Here is a 19,174-nt window from a genome sequence, read left to right on the forward strand (position 1 = left end):
AAGGAGCACTTGAAGAAATGTTCAACATCATTTTTCATCTAGGAACTACAAACCAAAACAACTTTACACCCATCATGTTGGCAAAGATGAAAATCTCAAGGGACAGCACATCCTGGCAAATATGTGGAGAAAGGAGAAAACTCCTCTATTCCTGGCGGGACTGCAAACTTTTATAAACACTCTAGAAATCAATCTGTTTGTTAGAAGATTGAAAATAGTCCTACTGGGCATATACCAAAAAGAAGCTCCACCATACCACAAGGACAAAGGACAAGGGCTTCATTATATTGATAGCAGCTTTTTCTTAATAGCCAGAAATGGGAACAACACAGATGACTCTCAATTGAAGAAAACAGAAAATGTAATTCATTTACACAGTGGAATACTGTGCAGCTAGTAAAAGCTTGGACATCATGTATTTTGCAGGCAAACAGATGAAACTTGAAAATATCATCCTGAGTAAGGTTACCCAGAGCCAAAAGGACATTCATGGTATGTATTCATTAATAAGTATTAGTATGGAATACCCAGGCTACACCCTCCATACCCAAAGAAGTTAAGAATAAAGGAATGCATAAACAAGGATTCTTAGAAGGGGAAACAAAATAATCATAGAAGGCAGGGGAAGAGATGGGAGGGAAAGTTGAATGGGTAAGCAGGATTAATATCAGCTCATATTCATATTAATCCTGTAAATCCTAATGGCACAATGTTATGTGCAATTCATTGATGTGAAGTTCTTTACATTTTTATTTCTTTATTGTACACTGGAGTCTAACATACTGGACTATGACTTGGGTACTCGCAGACTTATTTGCAAAGAAGGGAGTCAGGAAAAGGGTTGGTGTTGGCCCTTTGAATAGACAGTCAGTTAGTATTGATGCTACTCAGATAGTCTGATGTTGATGAGAGCAGTGTCAGGGTCTGGCATATATTTCCTGTTTACAATTAATCCTATGTGTTTGATGTAAGAACAAATTCAAAGAATAAATTAAGAAAAAGACCTACTTCTATCATAGAACACTCTTCGTCTGTAGTTTTTTTTTTTTTTTTTTTAAAACGTCTTGAAAGTTTTAAGCTTTCCTGTTTGTCGGGATGATCTTTCATCCTGATGGTAACTGACAATGACATTATGTTACTTGTGATGGAAATTCTTCTCCTAATTATAAAAGACATAATTGCTGAAAAAGAAAAAGGGATTAGAACACATGGAACACAAAGGCTTGGCTTCTGGTCCTGGGTATTGTCTAGCGACTGTTTTATAAACACAGCAAGAATTTATAATATATGCAGACTGGAATGATACAAAATTGCCAGATTCAAGTGTGGTAAAACTGAATTAGTTAACAATTCTCAAACAAGGACAGGAGTATATGTTAGAGATGACCTAACTCAATAAAAACATAAAAAATTATAACAAATATGTATTTGTAATTCGGACACTTGACTATATAAATCTAGACTGGCTTTCCTGAGGAAATAGTGTTTGCATTGGGCTCTCCATAGAAAAAAATATGGGGTAGATGTTTTAGAAAAGGAAAAATCATCACCATGCACCATGTAGAACTTTTATAGAAAGGGTCCTTCTAGGTGTGTTTACATGGAGTGCATGAAGTGCATAGCTGGAACAGTGATGCCAAAAACCATAGAGAGTGTCTCAACTACTATGTTTTGAGACAGTAGTAATCTTCTAGCATACGAATCATTTGATTTCACATGCCCACATGTCTATTTAAAACGATGATAGAAATGAGACAAAAGGGAAGAGCATTTATAAAAAGTGAAAGGAAAAAAGATAATTTAAGTGTTGGTTCTTGCTTAGTGATTAAACACATAGGAAAGGCATATGCCTAAAGACCATTGGTGATTTTCTAAATAATTCCTAAGATTATGTACACAAATAAGTGATATATGCAAGAGAATAATGTAGACAAGGATGGTAGACACAGAGTTATAAAAACATAAAGGCAGAGTTAAATATGTTGATATGTATATTTAATGTATGTATCACAATATGATTCATTGTATTTCTTCTACAAATTTCATGAGACTTTAAAAAGTAATAATGGTAAAATACCATGCAAAGAACCTATAATCTAAACAGTACAACTATCTTTTGTAAAGTAAAGGAACAATGTTCCATTTTGGTGTTCGTCTAGAAAGTAGTTGAGGATGAGTACTTCTAGACTTCTCAAGATGGGTACTACAGTGAAGTCAAACTTAGGAAGCCCTGCAGTGCCTGTTTGCATTTTATGGTCCTCAGCTTCAATGACACTAATGGACTTAAATTATAAATTTGTATATATTTATTTGCTGAATCATGTCATCCCTAGTACTCATTTCTTTCATTATTGTTCAAACATTGCTTTTTTTTTATTCAGTTTTGCTGCACTGTGCATAATAAGGCAAGGTTAAGTTATACTGGTCTGCACCCACAGCAAAAACTCTTACCACACAGCTTCCAGATCTGACCCAGGAGCAGAAGCCAAGACATGGAGTTTCAACACCTGCAATTTTGCATGGCAAAGTTGAATTTATTTTTCTTATATGAAAGAACAAACAAACAAGTATCATTAGCAGGTAGATGCTGGAATTTTGAATGATATAGTCTCTTCATTACAGTTAAGCCCATCAGAGACATACAAAATTTGTAAAATTCCACAATATATAGGAATAATTTTTGTTCATGAGATTAATGAAACTTTACTTCAATTTTTTAGTATGTTTCTGTTTATCAGTCTGCTTTCTTCTCTCTCTCTCCCCCCCCCCCCCCCTCTCTCTCTCCCCCCTCTCTGTGTGTGTGTGTGTGTGTTTGTGTGTGCACATATGTGTGTGAGTTTTATGGAATATCTGTGAAAGTCACAGGGCTTCTCAAAGGAATGAATGTCTCCTTCATCATGTAGGTGTGGCTGGTGAATCAACTTAATAGTCTTGTTCATATGTTTTGTGCCTCTAATTTTATAGTGTAATCATGGAAAAAGACAAAAAAATTATTACCTCACTTTTATAAATTTCTTCTAAGAAACTTCTTACATCTCTAAAACTTTCTACTGTTTTTGGAGTCTGCTACGCAGAGGACGTTGTATTGTTTTATTTGCCTGGATATGTATTTTCCTTCTCATTCCTATTAAATGTGATTTAATTTCTTTCATTATAAAACTACTTCTCTCTAAAATTCGTATCACTGGAGTCTACATTATTGCAGATGTTCTGTTTCAATTTCCCCTTGATTATAGAGATTCCGTTGTCGATGTGCTATGCAATGCTATGCAGTTTTGATCTCTGTGTTTATTCAGCCAATATAACATTAAATGTCATTTTATCTTGTGGTAACCACAGAGAAGCTATTAAGATCATTAAGGGTGATTTTTCAGCCATGTTGGAGAGAAAAATTTAGATTTAAAACAATGAAAAAATTGAGCAAATAAACCACTTAAAATAGAAGTTTTATGAAATGGAAGGCTGTACCTGAGGAATGACAGTAACCAAACCAGTGGAGCAGGAGAGGATAGCCACATGTCTATGTACCTTTATGTTGAGTCAACTAATCTTTATAGAAACCCAATAGAGACAGATATTTGAAATACACAAAATTACATACGTATAATGTGATGTTCAAGTTTTATGTCTTCATGGGCAGAGAAGTGGGGTTTGATTGTGCTTGTGGCAAATACCTTTAACTCACCCTTACAGGTAATATGATAATCTGGCTGCAAACTGACCTCTGTAATTTTAAGATTAAATTCATTTATTGTAGTAATTTCAAGTTCCTCTGTGAGCATTATATCACATGAGAAATTATTCTTTTCTTTTTGAAGATGGTTTCTCTTCTTTTTTCTTAAAAAAAAAGATTTATTTGTTTTATTTCTAAAAGTACACTGTTGTTCTCTTCAGACACACCAAAAAAGGACGATGGATTCCATTATAGATGGGTGTGAACCACTATGTCATTGCTGGAAATTGAATGCTGGACCTCTGAAAGAGCCCTCAGTGCTCTTTCCTGCGGAGCCATTGCTCCAGTTCTGGTTTCTTTTCTAATAATGTAACAAAATCGTGCCTTAACTATTTGATTATTTTGTTTACATTCCTTTTTTCTTGAAATTAAATTTTGCTTACAAAGTGCATTTTGATTAATTTTACATGCTCAGAATCTGTTGATTCACCCACTGAAACTAAAGATAGTTATAAAATAGTCAAGAATGACTTTCACATATAAATAATATCATATAGGAATAAAGTAAAATAAGACAATTGGCAAGTTGGACTAAATGAAATGTGAAGATTTTACAGCAAAAGAAGTAGTCACTGACAAAAGCCAACATTAGTAACTAACAAGTCCCATTATTTTCCTAGGCTGAACTCTATTCAAGTATATATCAAGATTAAACTATATCAAGGCAACTGCAGCCAAGTACAATAACACTAAAGCCCAGGTGCTGATCTGGTTCCCCATTCAAAGAAACATGTTGGTAATCCCCACATCTGTGACACCAGAATGCATGGCTGAGAACTTTAAGGTCTTTGACTTCAAGCTGAGTAGCAAGGACATGACCAGTATTCTCAGCTACAACAGGACCTGGAGTGTGTGTGCCTTGAGCTATGCCTAACACAAAGATTACCCCTAACGTAGAAGTCTGAATCTGTGGACTCCTCCTCTACCCAAAGAGGCCTGCATCTGTTCCTTCTGCCTCATCTGCCCTTTGCAAGTGTCCTGTGTCCCTCTGCACTGGGTTACACCTTGCAGGTCAGACAGTGAAAGTTTGTTAGTTTGACAGAAGCTGAAGGGCAATACCAGTAGCTGAGTATTTGTTCCTTCCTTTCTTGGTCATTTTTCTTCCCAACTGGAGAACTTTAACACAAGTGCCCTTTCCAACAAAAGAGAAGCAAGATTGATAGCCCAGGTTATGCCACTAACACTTAAATTTAAGGGCTTAGAACTCCAAGCCTAAGGGTCAGACTTGTCCTTCCCTCAACTAAAAACTGCTTTTGTTAAAAAATTCTTTAAAAGATTATTAAAAGTATGATATTTTGAGGGAAAACAAGTTAAAGTGAAAATGTACAATCTTTTTACAAAATTCTTATGAGAATAATGAAGTGTATTTATTTCTATCAACTAACCCATATAGAATAAATTTTATCACAAACCTTAGTTTATCTGAAAAGTTATCAGACTTCTGATTCTGGCCACACTTTCATATATGATAAGGGTATAAAAATCACACATACAAATAGACTCAAATCTCTATAAGAAAATTAACAGGTTTCTGCACAGCAAAAGTGTGAATTCAAAGTCCTACTTTTTTTTGGATTTTTTTTATGTACATTTCAAGTGTTATCCCTTTCCTGATTTCCTGTCCCTAAACCCCCTATCCTATCTTCCTTTAACACTGCTTCTATGAGAGTGTTGCCCCACTGCCTCCCACCCCTTCCTTCTTCCCTGCCTTGACATTCACCTATATTGCACCATAGAGCCTTGACAGGACCAAGGCCTTCTCCTCTCATTGGTGCCCAACAAGGCCATCCTTTGCTCATATGCAGCTGAAGCCATGGATCTGTCCATGTGTACTCCTTGTATAGTGGTTTAGTCCTTGGGAGCTCTGTTTTATTTGTGTTGTTCTTACGGGGTTCAATCCTCTTTAGCTCCTTCAATCCTTTCCTCTCATTCCTCGAACAGGGACCCCGTTTTCAGTTCAATGGTTTGCTACTAGCATTCGCCTCTGTATTTGTCATGCTCTGGCTGTGTCTCTCAGGAGACAGCTATATCAGGCTCCTGTCAGCATGCATTTGTTGGTATCAGCAATACTGCCTGTGTTTGGTGGCTGTGTTTGGATTCCAGGTGGTCCAAAATTGGATGGCCTTACTTTCAGTCTCTGCTCTAAACGTTGACTCCACATTCCTTCCTGTGAATATTTTTGTTTCCCACTTTAAGAAATAGGGAAGAATCCATAATTTGGTTGTCCTTGAGCTTCATGTGGTCTGTGGATTACATCTTGAGCAATCGAGCTTTTGTGCTAATATCTACTTATCAATGATTGCATATCATCTGAGGTTGTTTGTTTGTTTATTGAATGTTTCTTTGTTTTGTTTTTTTGTGATTGCATTATCTCATTCAGGATAATACTGTCCAGTTCAATCCATTTGCCTATGAATTTGATGAAGTCATTGCTTTTAATAGATGTGTAGTACTCCATCCTATAAATTTATCACAATTTCTGTATCCATTCCTCTGTTGAAGGACATCTGGGTTCTTTTTAGCTTCTGGTTATTATAAATAAGGCTTCTATGAACATAATGGAGCATGTGTCCTTGTTATTTGTTGGAGCATTTTTTGGATATATCCCCAGCAGTGGGACAGCTGGCCATTTTTAAAATTATTAGTCTTGCCAATCCACGATCACAGGAGATATCTCCATCTTCTGAGATCAACCTCACATATTATTTTTTGCTTTTGTGATTTCATAGTAAAAATTAATTATTCAAAAATAAATTAATAGTGAAGTTATATAAAGATTAGAAAACAGCTAACATTTATCAATGATGATAATTTATTTAGCATCACTTCAAATTATTTATGCTTCACAATTCATTATCTTTTGAAATGTTATTTATAAAGGGTAAATGATAAAATCTCAAGACTCTTGGAAAATGTATTATATTGTTATTATTATTATGCCAGTAGTATTAAACTTAAAATTGATATTTATGACTGTTATATAAAAGCATGTGCCATTGAAATGGATCACCCAGGAAAGATTGCCCTGTTAATACACAACGGCACCTGCACAAACACACACACACACACACACACACACACACACACACACACACACACATGCAACACACACACAATATCCACAATAAAAAGATGAGAGAGAGAGATAAACACATGTAAAGACATGAGGAAATGTGTTACAAACATACGAAAAATTTTATAAAAATCCTATGTCAAAATGAGGCAGCAACTTTACATTGAGGGCATCTTTCAGTCACATAAGGCAAACATATTTGAATATACACCAAAAACAAAAACCTTAAAAAAATTTAATGTTGCAGCAAATGTGTTTTTTCATATAAAATGGAGTAATATATGTATAAGTCTTGTTTTCTAAGTAACCTTTTTTATTTTTTAAAAAATGATATCTTTAAGGAAATTTAAAACTAACAGCTAAAAAATATTATTTTTCTAATGAAATAAACCTAAATATAATGAGATCATTATAGTAAATTTTCTGGGATCATACCCAACTTATAGCATTCAAAACCCTTAAGTGTTCCCAGTAAAATGTTATACTGAATAAAGAGGTGATATTAAAATTGGATTAAATACACTTTTATAAAACATAACTTATACAGGAGCTAAAGGAGTCACGGAAAATAGAAACAAAGAGATAGTGAATAGAGTTGAGATTTTTGGTATAATGGAATCAGTAGGCTTAATGGTTCATTGCATTAAGTAGTGTTTTTCATATTACAAAGCACAAAGAAAGAATCAGCAAGAGTCAGCAATAGGTCTACATGTAAAGGTGAATGTATGCATGGAAATTTTATTTTCAAAATACTGCATTGACCCGGCAGTAATAGACACATATGTTTTCCAAAATTACCAATCAACACATCCTATTTCTTTTCTTTACTATTTTTTACTTTTACTATTTATTTATTTACATTTCAAATATCCACAACATATTTGATTCTCCACAACAAATGGTAATCCTATCCTCCTAACCTCTGCTGCTATGGGGGTACTCCCCACCCTCACTTCCTGCCTCAATCTGCTAGCATTCCCTACACTGGGGCATAGAGCTTTCATAGGACCAAGAGCCTCCTTTCATACTGATGTCATTCATATGAGATCATACTCTGCTTGATATGCAGCTGGAGCCATGTGTCCCTCCAAATGTACTCTTTGGTTAGGTGGTTTAGGCCCTGGGAGCTTTGGGGATTCTGGTTGGTTGATATTGTTGTTCTTCCTATGGGGTTACAAAACCCTTCTGATCCTTCAGTCCTTCCTCTAAATCTTCCATTGGGGTCCCCCTGCTCATTTTCATGGTTGGCTGCAAACATCCTCATCTGTATTTGTCCTGCTCTGGCAGGGAACATTTATATGAGGCTGCTGTTAGCACTTCTTGGCATCAGCAATAGTGTCTGGGTTTGGTGACTGCATATGGAATAGATCCCATGTGGAAAGGTCTCTGGATGGCCTTTCCTTCAGTCTCTGCTCCACTCTTTGTACCTAAATTTCCTTTAAACAGGAGCATCTCTGGGTTAATATTTTTGAGATGGGTAGGTTGCCCCATCCCTCACCTCCCTCAATCTGGGGCCATGCCTAACCTCTGTATATGGTCTCTACAGTTTCTCTCTCCCTTTTGTTGGACATTTCAACTAATGTCTTCCCCATTGGTTCCTTGAGCGTCTTGCTTTCCTGGCATCTATGACTTTCTGGTGACTAAGCCCAGTTACACATCCACCACTGCTACACACCTACATTCAATGTCTTGACCCTATGTCCATCTCCTCTGTCTTCTCCCACATCTGTTCCTTTCCTACTTTTTCCCTCCTCCTCTCTCCCTCCCAACTTCCTCCTTCTCTTAATATCTTGTGATTAGTTTGTTTCCCCTTTAAAGTAGGACTGAAGCATCCACACATTCTCAAAGAAAGAACAAACTCTACACTTTGAAATATCAACAGGAATCAAGGTACCTGAAAAACATTCATGTTTTCTTTCCTGAAATTCAAAATCTTTGGTATAGTCCAATAAGCTGAGTCAATGGGAAATCCCATTGAGGTATTGGTGTCTATGTTGACATTGTGAAAGATTTTTCAGGGACTTCAAAGGCAGATGAGACTAAAAGCATAGAGTAGAACCAAGGGATTTCAAGATCTGTGTCTCAGTATGTCATTTCTTTTTTGCAGGTTAAATATTTTCAGCCATTTCTACCTAATATAGCCACTGATATGATGCACAACAACAGTGTGACTGAATTCATTCTGTTGGGATTGACTCAGGATTCAGAAAAACAGAAGGCAATATTTGGAGTCTTCTTGATTCTTTATCTTATGACATTACTGGGGAATTTTCTCATTGTGGTAACCATTAAGCTGAGTCAGACACTTGGAGGTCCCATGTACTTTTTTCTCTTCTATTTGTCTTTTGCTGATGCTTGCTTTTCTACACCACAGCACCTCGATTGATGGTGGACTCTCTCTTCCAGAAAAAATTATTACCTACAATGAATGTATGACCTTGTAGATCTTATGCAGGCCACTTCTTTTGGGTGCATGGAATCTTTGTATTATCTCATGGCCTTTGACCGCTATGTGTAGCAATCTGTAAGCCTAAGATATACAACTATAATGAACCAGCGAATATGTGGTATATTAGTAAATCTTGCCTGGTTAGGGTCTTGTATCCACTCTTCAGCACAGATTTTCTTGGCCTTAAGATTACCATTCTGTGGACCAAATGTAATTGATCACTTTTCTTGTGATTTGCAGCCCTTGCTGAAACTTGCCTGCATAGATACCTATGTGATAAATTTGCTAGTTGTATCTAATAGTGGTGCCATATGCATGGTAAGTTTCATAGTGCTTCTTGTCTCCTATATTGTAATCTTATACTCCCTGAGAAACCACAGTGCAGAAGGAAGACGAAAGGCCTTGTCTACATGCACTTCTCATTTCATTGTGGTGGTCATATTTTTTGGTCCCTGTATATTTATATACACACGACCACTAATCACTTTACCAATAGATAAGATGGTGTCTGTGTTTTATACAATAGCAACACCTTTACTCAACCCTCTTATCTATACTCTGAGGAATGCAGAAGTAAAAAATGCCATGAAAAAAATATGGTGTGGTAAAGAATTGATAAAGAATATATGAGGATTCTAAAATATAGCACCTTAAGAGATTAATTTCAATACACAGAAAGGAAAGCCAAAGTATTCCAAAAAGTGTATAATTGAGGTATCTGTGTATGCATGTATAAATAATAATCTGTGGCCAGAGAAATAAATAAAGTGGTAAATGTGTTTGCCACAAACCTGATGATTTGAGTGAGGTGAGTGTAATCCCTGAATCCCACGTGGTTAAAGGAGAGAATAACCTCCTGTAATTGTCTCCTTACCTACTAGAACCTAGCATGTTATGTATATATCCATAAATATAAATACACAAATAAATACAAGCAATAAAAATTTAAAACTAGAATCACTGTTAAACCTCATATAGATTGAAATTTTATAATTAATCTTATATGTATATGAAATGAATTTTTAAACCTGTAATAGATTAGTTTATTAGCACCATGAGTACTAGAAATAATGAGAGGGAAGAGGATTTGTTTGTTGTCTTTAAACAGTACATGAATATTCAGAATTCATATTATCAGGAATGAAATTCAGAGCTGGAGTCTATCCCCTTTGGAATGTCAGATATATAATTTTTAAATTTATTTTCATTTAGGAAGAGGTGGTCTCTCTGAGCTAGCAGGATTGTCCATTATTTCTGAGAGTCCACTCTCTCTCCCCAGTATTTGGGCTACAGAGAACTGTTGGATTGGTTCAGCTCAAGCACAGCGAAACTTGTCCTGTCCTAGATGACATCTTTGTGTGTCCTAATGCCCACATGCAGGTCACTTGGAGGAAATGTTGGTCTTACCTCTGCTCTCAGGTCCTGGCAACTGTTTTCTGCTCTCAGCACACAGGTCAGGATGACTGCTCCTAGTCCTGTGCCCAGAGGACAAAAATGGCTCTAGTGTGTTTGTCTTGGGTCAGAATAATATGAGCAGAAGTAGTTGTCTCTTCTGAGCTCTCAGGATTTTCCACACTTCTGAGAGTTCAGCTCTCTCCCCCATGGATGAAACATCTTAACTGTAGATTTTGAAGCTTCATGGGCTGGGTCTCTTGGACTGAATAAAAAGATGAAGATTTTATTTTTTCTCCCTGTGCTTGCTGACGGTAGATGTAATGTTGTTAGTTGCCATAGGCTGATATCATCATGATTTTACTGCTATATGAGGATCATATCTCAAACTGGGAGACAAAATAAACCATTCTGTCTTTGAGTTAATCTTTTCATGTCATTTGTCACAATAATATGAATGACATTGCTAATATTAACTAATGAAAAAGGAAATCATCTTCCATCCATTGCTTTTCTCCTACTGCATAGTGCCATAACAATGGAATACACCAACTAATTATTTCAAAATAGCTGGTAGAAAATATTAAGAGTGTTATCAATTCAAGGAAATTATAACTGTTTGAGGTGATGAATATGCCCATTTCCCTGTTCTGGTTGTTACACATAGTTAAAACTTACATATTATGCATGTTTTGCATACATAACATTATACATGTGTTAAAACACTTTACTCAATAATTATTATGTGACAAAATATATACAAATTTTATAAGGTGTCCAAACTTGGATATTTTCAAGGTGTTAAAAGTTACTCTTCTTCTTCACCTAAGGGGTAAAATCTGAAAATGCAATAAACAGGCAATTTTTAAGAAGACAAGTAAAAAGAATGTATAGAGAATACAAGAATGCAAAAACACTTTGTTTGAACTATTGACTTATAAACTGATTCCCTCACTCTAGACTTGGGAGATATTGGTGGGTGTATATTCTTCCTCCTCTTTAGACATTTTTAGGCCTCTCAAAATTGCTTCTTTGACATATCTAATCATTACCCTTTTTACAAGAAGAAAATACCCCTTTATATCAGAAGACCCTCTCTTACATATTCAAGCTTCCTGATCTTTCCACTCCAGTACCTTCCTAAAAGAGTTCTTTGTAGTTGTATGTGAACAGTGAATGGCAAATATCAACGTCTTTCTAGCCCCTGGAAAACAGTTAGAAATGAACTCTGTCATTTCACTACAGTGTCAACTGCAAACTTTCACCCGTATCTTCAAAACAGTCAAGAAATGAATATTCCCGCCTAAATTTTTATTATCTCTGTCCTTTGGACCATTAATAAGTTGAGTTCCACAACCACACAATGATAGTTGTGTTGCATTGTCAGTATTCATGGGATACACACACATACACACACATACACACACACACACACACACACACACACACACTGCACAATCTGAAATGAGGATCAATTACATTTTTAGAATAATTTCTCTAAGTCTATTATGACAAACCATTCTCATAATTGCATTTTGATCAAGATTTTGTTTCCCTTTGCCTTATTTTTGAAAATTCATATATTTTAATATCCTTTCATTATCTCATTAACATGGAAATATGCAGACTGGCTTGAAATTTAGTCTGATGGCAAAAGAAATATTTGTGTGTGTGTGTGTGTGTGTGTGTGTGTGTGTGTGTGTGTGTAGAGAGAGAGAGAAATCTGCATGCCTAGCTTCTTCAATTCAAATGAAATTATAATTCTGTGTGTTAAATTAACAAGCAAACTGATGGGTGATTCAAATTTATAATATGATTCAAAAATACTTGAATTGTAAGAATATGATAATTTCTCACTCTTTGATGAGCTGAGTTTTATCAAGTTATTAATCGCTAAATATTAAAGAAATCTTAAGTTGAGGAATCACTTTAAATGCTTCTTAATGTTTACATTATACAATTATAAACTAAAATAATTCTGAAGTTTTTCACAAAGATCAAGACAATCATGTTATTAATAGAATTCCTGTTCCTCATTGTGAAATAGGATGATAAGTATAAAGATGGATAGATGTATTATGAAATATTTTTAGAAGTTTTTTAAAACTTTTGTTCTATGAATTTCAGTGTATGTGGTTTTATGTTGAAGTCCTCAATACACTTGGACTTGTGCTTTATGCAATGTAACAAATGTGACTGTATTTTTCTTTTTCTACACACATGCTACCAGATAGAACAGCCTGTTTTCTGAAGATGCTTTCCGTATTCCATAGCATATGTTTAGCTTCTTTATCAAGGATCAAGTGTTCATTAATGTCTAGTTTTGTTTCTGGGTCTTTAATTCTTTTCCATTGATCAACCTGTTTGTCTCTGAACTAATACCATGCAAGATATATATATATATATATATATATATATATATATATATATATTTCAATGGCTCTGTAGAATAGCTTGAGGTCAGGAATGATTTCCCCCCAAAAGTTCTTTATTGATGAGAATTGTTTTTGCTATCATTTTTTTTGTCCCATATATAATTGAGAATTGCTCTTTGCTTTCTACATCTTGGAAGAATTGTGTTGGAATTTTGATGGTGATCGTGCTGAATCTATGTATTGCTTCTGGTGGGATGGCCATTTTTACTATGTTAATTCTACCAATCCATGAGCATGGGAGATCATTCCATTTTTTAAATTCTTCTTGCATTTCTTTCTTGACAGACATGAAGTTCTTGTCATACAAATCTTTCAGGATCAGGCTATAAGATCAAAATTGATAAATGAGATCACATAAATCTGTAAAACAAAACAAAACAAAAACTCTCTGTATGTCAAAGGATATTATAGGCAACAGGATAAATTAGCAACGTGCAGTTTGGGAAAAAAGTCTTCATTAACTTCATATTCAATAGAGGGCTAATTATCCAAAATATATAAAGTACTCAAGAACCTCAGGTATTTAGGTGGAGGAACGGGAGTGAAGTCCTGAGGGTCAGCAGAAAAAAATGGAAACAGTCAACCAGTGGAGGTAGGAGATATGTAGACCTTCTAGAATGTACCAGAGACCTGGGTAGTGAGAGTCATTCAGGACTGAAAGGGATGGATCTTAGATGAAATGTTCAACAGTGGGTAGAGGAAACTTGTAGAGTTCATCTCCTGTAGAAAGACAGATCTTATTCATCAAATAGAAAAATAAGGTTGCCATCCCACAGTCAAAAACTCTGTCACAGAATTGTTTCTCTCCGAAAGAACTGCAGAGAAAAAAATGGAGAAGAGACTGAGGGAAAGAAGGTGCAGTGATCATCTGAAACTGAGATTCAGATTGAGAGGAGACTTCAAGGCCCGACACTATGACTGATGCTCTGCTGTGCTTACAGACAGGAGCATAGTATGGTTGCCCTCTGAGAAGCCCAACAAGGAGCTGGCAGACAGATGCAGATACTTACTCCCAACACAATGGACAGAAGCCTGGAACCCTTAGTGATTTACTTAGGAAAAAAATGGAGGAAGAGGAGGAGGTCAACCCAAAAGTAAGGGGTACTCTCTACTAACAGGGATTCCTGAGATGTCTCGACATCAAACTGCAACAGGCATCATACACTAATTAATATGAGGCACCTAACACATAGCAGAGAAAATTCTCTCTGTGGAAGATACATCAAACCCTCGGGGATCTTGAGGTTTCAGGGACTGGGGAAGTCTGCTCGGGTGGTCGTGAGGGGGAGGAGATATCCTCTCAGTGACAGAGGAGGAGGAATAAGGTAATAGTGAGAGTGTTGACTGGCAAGGGGATAATGACTAAACTTTAAGAGAAAAAATTAAAAATAATAATAATAATAATGATAATAATAATAGCAACAATAATAAAATATTGCTAGGAAAAAGTATTTTAAACTTTGATTCTGCAATTGAGAAGGAAATGGCAAATGGAAGCTATATTAGAAATCATCTCTGGGTTTGAGAGATGGCTCAGAGGTTAAGAGCAAGGATTGTTCTTCCAGAGCTTCCGAGATGAATTCCCAGCAACTACATGGTGGCTCACAAACCTCTGAAATGGTACCTCTTCTGATGTGTCTGAAGACAGCTACAGTGTACTTATATCATTAAATAAATAAATATTTTAAAAAGATATATTGTTATAAAAAGAAATCTTCCACATTTTCTGCTCAAATACAGTAGAGAAACTCGGTCAATATCATGAAATCAGTTTCAATTTTGAGTAACTTTGACAAGATGGTAATGACACTTTTCTTCCAACAGACATAAAAGAAACTGCAATGCCTCCTGTCTAACTTTGCTGCATCCACTGAATGTGTGGGACATTGTCTTTCATCTATTGGTTCTTATATTTTCTTCAAAATGCCATAGCAATTGACTCACTTGTTTCTTCCTATAGGATTTTTATTACACTCATAGTAATATGGTTGTTTGCATTGTTAAACTTTTGTCAATTATTGGTTTCTATTGTTATGATAACATTGATTACTTCATTTAATTATTTATCCTGAAGAAATCACAAGAAAAAACAATGTATCTGAAATTCCATCTTGAGTAGAAATTATTAGAAATCCCCTAACATTCACTCCCTTACCAGAAATCCTGATAGAACCCTACTTCTGTGAACTTATTAATCTAGCTGATTTTTTGTTAATTTTAATGAAAAATTAGTTTGTTATTTAGATAATGGTGATAATATATAGTGGTAATATATTTTTGATCATTTTATTAAGTAAACATATATATTAAAAGAGTAGTGTCATTTAGCTAAGGCCACATTTCAGTAGTAGAACAATTGTTCATGATGTAACAATCAGTGTTCCAACCTCATTGTATTACGAAATTTTATAGAAGAAATGAAAGAACCATATGGTGCTGATTCAGGCCAATTCACTGGAAAACAAGACTCAGTCTCACTGTTAATGCTTTATTTAAATATTGATTGGATAAAATGATGAATTAACAAGCACAGTTTCATACAAATGTGTCCTGTACTTTAACAATCTTCAGGTCTTTTATCCACACTTTGTCCTTCAACCACCCACCTATGTGTTCATTTTTCCTCTGAATGCTTGTGCATTGCTGTTTACATTACCTATATGTTTTCTCATGTTTTAAGTTATAGTAATGTGGGCACACATGTTACAGAGGAACATATTCAAGGAATTGAAGGTTTAGAGACAGCCAAAAAAAAAATAACAATATGGTTGATGACTGGCAGGGGAGGTGTTGGGGAACAATATGTTTTTTTTACTGACAAGGTAGATCAATAGAATTCTAAAACAAAAGGAAGTTGTTCAGATTTTTGGGAACCATGCAGATTTTTGGCAGTCAAGTAAATACACAATGCAAAAAGGGAAAATTCATAAATTCTATATTTCAAATAGTATAAATCATAGCAGAAAATTTCATATTGCTACAAACATAAAACACCACCCTGGTTTCCATGGAAAGATGGGCAGATTTATTTATTGTTTATTTCTAAAACTGGATTTTTCTTATGATAAGCATGATGTTTAGCAAAAATGTTATTTAGAAAGAAAAAGTCTCCTATTTTCTCCAAAGTTTCTTCATAGCATTTTTTACCTCTTTATTCCTCAACGTGTAGATCAAAGGATTCAACATGGGTGTCACAATTGAATCCGACACAGCCATGGCCTTGTCTATGTGGTAGGTAGACACAGGCCTCACATATAAGAAAATACATGGTACAAAGAACAACACTACCACTGTGGCGTGAGGAGCACAGGTGGAGAGGGGCTTTTGCGTCGCCCTTCAGAGTTGTGAGTCTTCAGAGAACACAGGATAAGTTATGTAAAGAACAATTAGAATAATGAAGATAGCCATACACATCACCCCACTATTAAAGATGACAATGAGACCCAGTGTATGGGTATCCATGCATGCCAATATCAGCAACTGAAACAAATCACATAAAAAGTGATCTATAATATTAGGACCACAGAACGGTATTTGATACATGAAAATAAGCTGAATAGTTGCATGTGCTAATCCTCCTACCCAAGCTCCACCCAACAGTATACAACACTTCCGAGGACTCATGATATTCATGTAGTGGAGAGGTTTACAGATGGCAACATAGCGGTCATAGGCCATCACAATAAGCAAAATGATCCCCACGCCTCCAAAGAAATGTTCTGCAAAGAGCTGGGCCATGCATCCTTCAAATGAGATAGTAGTATTTGCAGAAAGGGAATCTAAAATCAGCTTTGGGGCAATGACAGAAGAATACGTGATGTCCACTATGGACAAAGAAGTGAGGAAAAAGTACATAGGTGATCTTAACCTCTGGCTTGTGACCATGGTTACCACAATAAGCATATTTCCTAATAACATTACCACATACATGATTAGAAACACAGCAGAAAACAGTTTCCGAAGGTCCTGGTTCTCAGTAAGACCCAAAAGTATGAACTCTGTCACATTGTTTTGATTTCCCATTTATCTTGTGTTTAGTGTTTCATGTCAGAGATGTAGATCTAAAAGAGATATGTTGTTCAAAATTAATCAATGTTGGTTTTTTAATTAAATAGTTCACATGCTGGATAACTGTTGATGAACATTCTGCTATATAAGATAAAATAATTTCTACTTTGAAATGTATTCTTACAGTCCTATATGGTAACACATGGTTGTAATCCCAACACTTGCAAGTTGGACACAGAAAGAACAGAAAGTCAAGTGCTTCCTTGTTTGCAAAGTTTGTTCCTGGTTAATTTATATTTGACTTTGTCTCAAATGTAAATCTTGTTTCAGATTAAAAAGCTTCTTCTCTCTCCTTTGTGCTTATGAGAGTTATTAGTGTACAACTAATTTTCATCTTTGTGAGTAGTTAGAATTCTTTCGAAAAATAAGAGACTGAGGTTCACTGTTTAGAAATACAGTGAACCCAGCATATGACAGCATGTTATGATATTATATGTAAGAAATCTCACCAAACTCACTTATTTCTTTTCTTATATCGAAAATATTTTTAATGCAATATGTTCTGATTGTAGTTTTCTCTGCTTCTATTCCTCCTCTTTCTTCCATTCCTTAGAAAAGAAGTAGGCATTTATGGAATAATAATAAAAAAGTATAAGGCAGCATCAAAAACAGAGTAGGAAAAAACAAACAAAAAGAAGGGGAAAAACTCAAGAAAAGTCAAAAGGAAAATACAGAGATATAGATACAGATACAAACTTGGTACATGTTCAAAATCTTATAGACATATAAGAATTGGAATCATAATATATATGTAAAACCAGTGGATATATATAAAAATAGATGGATATAAAGATTGGTGAAAAAGATATAAATAGATTCATCATATATGAAATTCTCAAAACAGAGAAAAATAATGTAAAAAAATACAGAAATCATTTTGTACATGATCCTTGTCCTTACAAATGGACTTTAAAAAGAAAGTTGTTTCAGAGATGAAAAGAAAAATTATCTAATTTTTATTTGTCAGTGTCCTCGGAAAATATTCATTCAAGCAAAGAGTAGTTTAGTTCCAAAGGGTTTTAGACTTACTTTATGTCCTTCATTGATTCATTTAGTAAAAATAGTGCAAATAGAAATAAATGAACTGAATGAAGGAAGGAAAATAGTGACTTATGGCACAAAGAAATATAATAATGAGGGGAAAGAAAGGCTTGCTGTGACCTCAAACAGATAGCACAGCAGGAACAAAGGTACAGAGGAGGGAAGGAGGGGAAATGTAAGGCAGAGTACAGATAACACAGTCCTGCAGTCAAGAACATCAAGATCTAATGTGCCTTCTTCAAACCATCTCAGCTGCATGATTCACTAGTACTGGCTTATTCCTTAAATCTACCTTCATTTTAAAAGTAGAAAACATTTTAATAGATGAAAATAACAACTATGTCTACAATACATATGCAAATGTGTTCCTATAATTTATTTCTTAAAGAACTTCTCCAGGAAAAAACAACATTTCTTACCAGTATATAGCATTTGTCATTTAATTCTCTTTTAGAATTAGGGTCTGATTCAAAGTTCTGCATCCTTGTTTACATGAATGGACAGTATGTTCACATATATGGATTCACTGATGAATCTGATAAAAGTATTTCTCTAAGATAATTTTCAAAACAGAATTATTCAATGACTTATGTGAGAATTTTACTTGTGTTGATTCAGTTTCTGAAGGTTTGTTTCTATCACAAATGAATGAAATACCTCTGGTTGTGTTTAATAGTTTTTAAAACTTTTTCCTTATTTTTAAAATTTTATCACTTTTATTTATTATACCTCAGAATATTCTGAGGGTGACAAAGCTGCATTGTTTTTCGAGAACATTTCAATTGTTAAAACCCAGAAAATATTTTTCTGGTTAATGTTAATAAACTATAAAAACCACATAAGAAATTTTTCTTCGAAATTATTTCTACCATCTCAGTGTAACAAAGCTAATGGTGCTTAGCTTGGTTTAAATATGAAAATGTTCTCTGACTTCTCTCTTTCCCTCTCCCTCTCCCTCTTTCTCTCTTTCTCTCACCCTCTCT

At 35.0% G+C, this 19,174-nt stretch overlaps 1 protein-coding gene and 1 pseudogene across 1 annotated transcript; one reads left to right on the forward strand and one right to left on the reverse strand.

The window, feature by feature from the left end:
* The first annotated feature begins 8,955 nt into the window (after positions 1-8,955).
* On the forward strand, positions 8,956-9,885 carry LOC116900407 (annotated as a pseudogene).
* Positions 9,886-16,193: 6,308 nt separating this feature from the next.
* LOC116900408 (olfactory receptor 4C6-like) lies at positions 16,194-17,105 on the reverse strand. The gene is given in 3 exon segments (XM_032902153.1): positions 16,194-16,400; positions 16,403-16,453; positions 16,455-17,105. Coding segments are annotated over 3 exon segments (909 nt in total).
* Between the last annotated feature and the right edge of the window lie 2,069 nt (positions 17,106-19,174).

Source organism: Rattus rattus, chromosome 5 (assembly GCF_011064425.1).
Source record: "Rattus rattus isolate New Zealand chromosome 5, Rrattus_CSIRO_v1, whole genome shotgun sequence".
NCBI classification, from domain to species: Eukaryota; Metazoa; Chordata; class Mammalia; order Rodentia; family Muridae; genus Rattus; species Rattus rattus.